The sequence below is a fragment of the Lolium rigidum genome, chromosome 4 (assembly GCF_022539505.1).
Source record: "Lolium rigidum isolate FL_2022 chromosome 4, APGP_CSIRO_Lrig_0.1, whole genome shotgun sequence".
NCBI lineage: Eukaryota > Viridiplantae > Streptophyta > Magnoliopsida > Poales > Poaceae > Lolium > Lolium rigidum.
In genome coordinates, this window is record NC_061511.1 from 254,694,072 (window position 1) to 254,702,814 (window position 8,743).

Genomic DNA, 8,743 nt, shown 5'->3' on the forward strand with positions numbered 1-8,743 from the left:
ATGATTATTAATAGATCGGTGGATTTCTCGCAAAAAACTGATATTTGAAAAAATGCTAATATTTTCAACATATTCGGTTAGATTAGTGTTCGCCAATTGCCAAAACGATGGTCCGATGCACGTTCTCACAGGCGGCACACTGGCCTATCTCAATCCCTAGAAAGTAGAACAGCAGTAGAATTGTGCAAGATCCAAGAAAGATTTGCATCGAGCCGAGAGATTACCACCATCATCTTCTTCCTGTTCACTTATTCTTTTGCTCATATACATAATTACCGACCCAAGTTGCTATACACAACATATATCCATACGATATACTACCACCACTCGCCCTTCTTCCTCGCCACGGTGCCACTGAAGTCTACAGGCTACGGCCATAGTGCACTCCATGCCATGGAGACGGCCGACAAGCTCATCGGGAATTCGCCCACGCGTCCGTACGTCCGCCGTCCCCGTTCGGCCGTTCCCGGCCAAAAGCTCCCATCGCCGTACGCCCGTATTCCCGGATGGGGGACACCGCGCCATGGAATCCCGCCGGATCACCACTGCCCACGAACACCTCTACTCGATTCTACTAACTTTTAGTAAACGGAAAGAGATCATTCATCTGTTAGCTCAGCTCGACGCCACCGCCGTCAGTCGAGCGGGTAGCAGGTCTCGTCGCCGCCGGTGTTCCAGAGGAAATGCGCGTAGGCGGCGGCGTAGTGCGCGTTGCCGGGGTCGGCCGCGATGGCCTCCTGGTACGTCTCCTCCGCCGCGGCGACGTCGTCCCGCGCCTTCCACAGGAACGTCGCGTACCGGCTCAGCGCCTCCGCGTCCGCCGGATCCGCCCGCACCGCCCGCTCGAAGTAGTGCTCCGCCCTGCGATCAGCACACATGTAGTACGATCAATCACCAATGAACAAGAACTGGGTTGTCAATTCGTCGAACAGGTGGTGGGCGTACGTACCGCTTGTGATCGTTCCGCGTTAGGTAGAGGAACTGCGCGAAGTTGGCGAGGATGAGCGAGTTGCCGGGCTCCTCGGCCACGGCCAGCTCGTACCACTGCTCCGTCCGCGCGTACTCGGCCACGTCCTCCGCCTCCACCTCCACCACGACCGGCGCGACGAGGTTCCCCAGCACTTCCGGGTCGGACAGCTCCTCGGCGCGCGCGCTGGCCTGCATGCGCGAAGCCTCGCCGAGCATCCTTTCCCAGACGGCCTGCTCGTCCTCGCCGGCAGCGTCGGGGAGGAGGACCTTCTCCGCGCTCGTCCCACCCGCTAGCGGCGCCAGCTGCTGCGGCGCGACGCGGCCCAGGCTGTAGCGGGACTCGTGGTCATCGCCGGGAGCGCCCGCGACGGGCGGAGCGTCGCCCCCGCCGTCCCCGCTGCCCCCGCCTACCGAGGCCGTCCGGCCGACGGAGAACGTCTTGACCGCACCCGCGTCGAACAGCTGGGTGGACGGCTCGGAGTCGACAACCGAGGCGGCGGAGGGTGGGGACGGAGGGACGGCGTCGGCGAGGCTGTGGCTCATGGAGTGGACGGTGAAGTCGGCGAGGAGGAGCATGAGGGAGAGCATGAGCGCCGGGGTGCCGGCGAAGATGTGCTGGAAGAGCCAGACGAAGGAGTCGTGCGTCTCGCCGCGGGCGCGCGCCAGCACGGCCTGCAGCCGCAGGTCGTCGCCCTGCTGCATCTGCTGCAGCGCGAAGCTCTGCAGCTCCCGCACGATGAGCAGCATGGAGGAGAAGGCGCGCCCCACCGACTCGCCGGCAGAGCCCAGCAACTGCTCGTCCCACCGCGACTGGGGTGGAACCTGCTGCTGCTGCTTCTTGCGCTTGAGCATTCGCAGCGACAGCGGAAGCCCGACGCCGCCCGCGCTCCGCTCGAGGCTCGGCGGCCACCCGCACCCCGCCGTCCGCACCCCAGCGGACGCCGCGAGCTCCTCGATCCTCCTCAGGAACTCCGTGTCCCCGCCGCCCATGCCGTCTATGCTGGCACTCAGCGCGCACCCAGCGGGTTGAACCGCGCTTCCGCGCCGGCGCGCCAGAAGGCCGCCGCCCGAACTCGCGAGCCTGGCGCGGCCGCCCAGGAATGGGAAGCGCGAGGATGTCGAGGGCGCCGACGAGGCGGCGGAGCGCGCGCACGGCGACGGCACGACGGCGGCGACCTGGAAGCCCATGGCTTTCTAGTCCCCTCCCTCCCCTGCGTGCGGCGAGAACCCCTGCCACCGGCGACCGCGAGAGAGGTGTGGAAACCGCGATCGCGCACCGGCGAGGAAGAAGGCGGCTGGCTAAATAGTACGCGAGCAGAGCAGGGGAACGCGTTGGGGAGCTTTAAACCAGCAAGAGGGGCGTGCGCGTGTTGGCGTCTTGGCCGCGGCCCCCCGTGACGTGAAGCCGTCTAGTGGTGTGAGTGATCGTGACACTGTGGAGTGGAGTGTAGTGTGAAAATGATAAATTTCTTTCTTACCGTATTTTGCTGACAACAAAATATCTTGGAGCTGTCCGGTGGGAAATGTGACCCCTCTGTCTTTTGTGGAGTATTTTTTCTACTTCTTCCGTCCCTTAAAAAATATCTTATATTTATCTAGATTTACATGTATCCAGTGACTAGATACACATACATTTAGATAAATCTAAAACATCCTTCCACAAGAAGGTTGGATACTAGTTCATGCTTTAATTACAGCAAACTAGCAAATACAAAAATCCTAGGTGTATATAATGTTGAACTCTACGAGCATGCAAAATCGCAATTCAAAATTCGTGTACTATAGGCTACACAAAATGACAAATGGGATTTTTTTTTTCAAGTTTTGAAGATGTGCGTTGTTCAGCGCACCAGATCCATACATTTGTGATATATTTGCTTAGCCTAAAATACAACAAAATTTGAATTTGATTTTTCACACATCAGTTGATTTCATCATTATCTACATCTAGAATTGTTCTTTTTTGTTGTTGTTTTTTAAAAAACTTCCAAATGTCATTTTTAGTCTGTTCCTTAAAAACGATCTTGGGAGCCATCCATTGTAAAAAAAAACCGTGGACAATTTATAATATTATACTACGTAAACTTATATTTTTTGATTTTCACAAGTTGAACACACCATAGTGAAAAAATGGTCATGTAATGTGAAATCATGCGGCTAAATTAAACACAGTAAAGCGGCACATTCAACCAAATTTTCCCTAGCAAAACCCTATATAAACGACAATGATCCAATTAACTTCTCTGATAAACAAAAGAAAGCCGCCGTTATCATCACCAAATTCATGTGATCAGGTCAGTTCAAAGCAACTGACCCAATTCATGTGATTATCAAGTGGGTGGAGCAAAGGCGCACAACTAACCGAGTCCAGGTGCAGCAAAACCATCCAAATCCACGAACAAACCTTTTCGATCACACTCTTGCACACAAGTACTTGAGCTTACAAGCGTTCGAAAAGGAAAAAAACATCTCGTGCTAACTGAAGTCCAAACCCGAAAACAAAAACTTGCGGGTGCAGTGTGCACGCACCCTCTGGAGCCTCGAGACTTGACGGAGCGAGTGACGTCGTTTTCTGTTCGTTCGCGCGCGGTACACGCCTGATACAGTGATGAAAAAATATCAGGGTGGAACGGACGGCTGTGGATGGCCTCGCCGGAGTGGAGGTCCAGGCCTGGGTTTTTGGTTTGGATCGGCCCGGACAAAACAGCCAGTGGGCCGCGTCGCGGTTCGGCGCCAGTGCTCATTGCGGATCGGACGGCGGAGAGCGCTGCGGGGCCTCGGATCGGACGGACGTGCTGGACGCCCGTTGTTTTGTCCACGATGGGCACATGGGAAATGTGTGCGAATCGCTAGCTGTGAGCAGCGGCAGTGATGGAGGGTCAGTCACGTGTGTCGCGCGTGCAGACGGAGCGCGAAGGTGCAAAACGACAACGAGGCCAAGGTGGTTCCAGCGAGAGGCCAAAGCTGGATCCTGTTCAGCGTTCACTGTATACCGCGAAGTGAGAGGAGGAGTGAAGTTGGAGTTGTTGTTGCAAGAGTATCTCCACCGAACACGTTCATAGCGGTCCTGTAGCGATTTGGGGCTGGCGTGATTTTTGGACTCGTACCGGTGTGTCCCTCACGGCGGCCGGCTAGTTTTCGAGCTCATAAGAATCGCCGGCATTTCCATGCCGGCCCCTTCGTGTGCGGCACGTTCGAAAACGAGCGTGGGCTCCGCCTAGCAGCTAGACGCACCGATTTCTCCACCTTCTTCCCACGCCCGAGTCGACTCCCACCTCTCTAGATCGCCACCGTCGCCATCGCCGGTGTACCCCCTGCTTGCAATAGACACCGCCGCCTGTCAAGGAACCGCCGTCCAACGACACAGCCGCCACCCCTCAACCGACAGCCGCTGTTTCACCCGGAACAGAGCTTGCCGCGATGGACATCGATGACGAGATGATGGTACAGCTGTTCATGGAGGAGCAGAATGCTGAGGCTGTCTGGCGGCTACAGCAACAGCTGATTCTGACGAGCATGTTGCGCGGTCGCCAGCCTTTCTTCATCGTGCCTCGGCGCGGGGGCTCAAAGCCAAGCAAGAGGAGGAACATCAACCGGCATCGTCAAGCCGGCGCAATGCTGCTTGACGCCAACTACTTCAACGACGACGTGACTCATTCGCCGAAGCAATTTCAGCTCCGGTTTAGGATGAACAAGGAACTTTTCTTGAAGATTGTATACGATATCCGGGAGTACAACAACTACTTCATTGTTTGTTCCTGCCATGCAAAAAATGCAGCAAGAGGGTTCCCTGGAATGCTCAGAAGCATTGACTGTATGCATTAGGGCTGGAAAATTTTCCCTTTTACTTGGCAAGGGATCTACAAAGGGCATACTGGTGAGTGCAGTGTCATTCTTGAGGCGGTGACATACCATGACCTTTGGATTTGGTATGGCAGGAACAAACAATGATATCAATCTCGTGTTGCAGCGCTCTCCGGTGTTTGCCAGGCTAGCTGAGGGACAAGCTCCTGCCGTGAACTTTGAGGTAAACAACCACGCATACAACAAGGGGTATGATACGTCTCCGACGTATCGATAATTTCTTATGTTCCATGCCACATTATTGATGATATCTACATGTTTTATGCATACTTTATGTCATATTTATGCATTTTCCGGCACTAACCTATTAACGAGATGCCGAAGAGCCGATTCTTTGTTTTCGCTGTTTTTGGTTTCGGAAATCCTAGTAAGGAAATATTCTCGGAATTGGACGAAATCAACGCCCAGGGGCCTATTTTGCCACGAAGCTTCCAGAAGACCGAAGAGGAGACGAAGTGGGGCCACGAGGTGGCCAAACACTAGGGCGGCGCGGCCCAGCCCTTGCCCGCGCCGACCTAGCGTGTGGGGCCCTCGTGTGGCCCCCTGACCTGCCCTTCCGCCTACATATAGCCTTCGTCGCGAAACCCCCAGTACCGAGAGCCACGATACGGAAAACCTTCCAGAGACGCCGCCGCCGCCAATCCCATCTCGGGGGATTTAGGAGATCGCCTCCGACACACTGCCGGAGAGGAGAATCATCTCCCGGAGGACTCTTCACCGCCATGGTCGCCTCCGGAGTGATGAGTGAGTAGTTCACCCCTGGACTATGGGTCCATAGCAGTAGCTAGATGGTTGTCTTCTCCTCATTGTGCTTCATTGTCGGGTCTTGTGAGCTGCCTAACATGATCAAGATCATCTATACGTAATGCTATATGTTGTGTTTGTTGGGATCCGATGAATAGTGAATACTATGTTATGTTGATTATCAATCTATCTATGTGTTGTTTATGATCTTGCATGCTCTCCGTTACTAGTAGAGGCTTTGGCCAAGTTGATGCTTGTAACTCCAAGAGGGAGTATTTATGCTCGATAGTGGGTTCATGCCTCTATTGAATCTGGGGGAGTGACAGAAACCCCTAATGTTGTGGATGTGTTGTTGCCACTAGGGATAAAACATTGATGCTATGTCCGAGGATGTAGTTATTGATTACATTACACACCATACTTAATGCAATTGTCTGTTGTTTGCAACTTAATACTGGAAGGGGTTCGGATGATAACATGAAGGTGGACTTTTTAGGCATAGATGCATGCTGGATAGCGGTCTATGTACTTTGTCGTAATGCCCAATTAAATCTCACTATACTCATCATATCATGTATGTGCATGGTCATGCCCTCTCTATTTGTCAATTGCCCAACTGTAATTTGTTCACCCAACATGCTATTTGTCTTATGGGAGAGACACCACTAGTGAACTGTGGACCCCGGTCCATTCTTTTACATCGAATACAATCTATCGCAATACTTGTTCTACGTTTTCTGCAAACAATCATCATCCACACTATACATCTAATCCTTTGTTACGGCAAGCCGGTGAGATTGACAACTTCGCTGTTTCGTTTGGGCAAAGTACTTTGGTTGTGTTGTGCAGGTTCCACGTTGGCGCCGGAATCCCTGGTGTTGCGCCGCACTACATCTCGCCGCCATCAACCTTCAACGTGCTTCTTGACTCCTACTAGTTTGATAAACCTTGGTTTCTAACAGAGGGAAACTTGCTGCTGTACGCATCACACCTTCCACTTGGGGTTCCCAACGGTCGCGTGCTGTACTCGTGTCAAGCTAAATTTCTGGCGCCGTTGCCGGGGACGAGAAGGAAATTACACCACAGAGATTTCTATCTCCCACGTCAACTACGCGCCAGCAAATAAATTTCTGGCGCCGTTGCCGGGGAGATCAAGACACGCTGCAAGGGGAGTCTCCACATCCCAATCTCTTTACTTTGTTTTTGTCTTGCTTTATTTTATTTACTACTTTGTTTGCTGCACTAAACCAAAACACAAAAAAATTAGTTGCTAGTTTTACTTTATTTACTGTCTTGTTTGCATACTCTATATTAAAAACACAAAAAAAATTAGTTACTTGCGTTTACTTTATCTAGTTTGCTATTGCTAAAATGGGTACTCCTGAAAAGAGTAAAATGCATGGTTGGTCCATGTACCTGTCGACTTAGCTCACTTTGATCATTGTACATTAGGAATACCTATTCACGGTCTCTAAATACATGCCGGTGTGCATCTACGGTCACTGCTCACGGGTATAGCATTGTATTTGCTGACTTGGCACCTCTCAAGCAATGCATTTTGTTGGAAAAAAACCCTAAACCTGCTTGTTTCGTAGCATGGCGCAAAAATACTGGCGGGTCTATTTCGCAAAACTTTCATCACCAGTTCACCACACACGCGAGGTATCATCGCCGCCGCGGTCAACTCCGGCAACCCCGCACACCACCCCGGCCAATCAGCCCCAAGGCCCCGGCCAACCACCCCCCAGCGTGCCGCCTAGCCTACAACCCATGCGAGCATCCTCGGCTAGCCAGCCCCACCGGCCACCCTTGCCACCCGCACTCGCGCCGGTGTAGATTCCCGGTGGCCTGCCTGCAGTCCAGCTCGCCGACGTCGAATACCAGTGGCCTCCGTGGTCCAGAGCGCAGGCGTTGACCTCCGGTGGTCACCCCGCTGTCCTGTGCGCGCGGAATGTGGCCTCTACCTAGAAGTCCTGCTGGAGGCCGGAGGGGAACAAGAAATCGAGCACCACGGAACAAGAAATTGAGCGCTTACCTCTCCGCGAAGTGCTCGCGGTGGCGGTGCTCGAGAGCAAGAAAATTGAGCACCCACACCTAACACCAAAGCCACTCCGGAGCGTCCAACTCCTCCTTTCCTTACTCCCCCTTTGCAGCGCCTGCGCGGCCACAACCATCGTGCCGAGGTTCCGGGAGGCTCCGTACTTCACCAGCACGGCGGTGTCGCGGTTACAACTGCTGCCCGCCTCCAGCACGAACACGACATGCTCACTGAACGGACCATGGCCACGGCGCTCTCGCATCTACGGCACGTACCAGTAGCTCCGCTTGCACGTCGACCTCCGTGTGGCGGCGCTTGTGGCCGGACGTGTGGAGCCAATTGGGGCAGAAAAAGCCCACTAACACCCGCTGCGTCAGCCTCATCCTCATGCCCACCGCTTTCTTGAGATGTTGACCGTAGGTTGGAGAAATTTGGATGAGTGCATGATAGGTTAGACCCTTTCCTGGAGATCATGTGGAGGTTCTTTTTGCAAAAACGCACGCTGAAGACTGGTCAACTTATTTCCACATCGACGAATACATCGCTGTACCACCACCCAGTGACCACAGATGCACACCGACGCGTATTTAGGGACCGTAAATAGGTATTTCTAATGTAGGATGACCAAAGTGAGCTAGGTCGACAAGTATGTGGACTGACCGTGCATTTTACTCTCCTGAAAATACTAAGTTGTGTGACTTCACAACCACAAATAATAATGATTTCTTATGCACACCTATTGCTCCACCTGCTACTACAGCAGAATTCTTTGAAATTAAACCTGCTTTACTAAATCTTGTTATGCGAGAGCAATTTTCCAGTGTTAGTTCCGATGATGCTGCTTGCCCATCTCAATAATTCGTTGAATTGTGTGAAATGCAAAAGTATAAAGATGTAGATGGTGATATTATAAAATTAAAATTGTTTCCTTTCTCATTAAGAGGAAAAGCTAAAGATTGGTTGCTATCTCTCGCCTAAGAATAGTATTGATTCATGGACTAAATGCAAGGATGCTTTTATTGGTAGATATTATCCCCCTGCTAAAATTATATCTTTGAGGAGTAGCATAATGAATTTTAAACAATTGGATAATGAGCATGTTGCACAAGCTTGGGAAAGAATGAAATC

General features: G+C 52.5%; 1 protein-coding gene across 1 annotated transcript; it reads right to left on the reverse strand.

Moving 5' to 3' along the window:
• Nucleotides 1-220: 220 nt before the first annotated feature.
• On the reverse strand, nt 221-2,257 carry LOC124650282. Its single transcript, XM_047189826.1, has 2 exons — nt 950-2,257; nt 221-861 (listed from the first exon to the last, which is right to left on the reverse strand). The coding sequence occupies exons 1-2, from the start codon at nt 2,155-2,157 to the stop codon at nt 636-638; spliced, it is 1,434 nt and encodes a 477-aa protein (XP_047045782.1). The 5' UTR covers nt 2,158-2,257; the 3' UTR covers nt 221-635.
• Between the last annotated feature and the right edge of the window lie 6,486 nt (nt 2,258-8,743).

Bases quoted from the DNA above. Each gene is read 5' to 3' on its own strand.
- LOC124650282 (XM_047189826.1), bottom strand. From the start codon at position 2,157: ATGGGCTTCCAGGTCGCCGCCGTCGTGCCGTCGCCGTGCGCGCGCTCC. The intron at 862-949 runs GTACGTACGCCC...TGCTGATCGCAG, and splicing joins ACGCGGAACGATCACAAGCG to GGCGGAGCACTACTTCGAGC.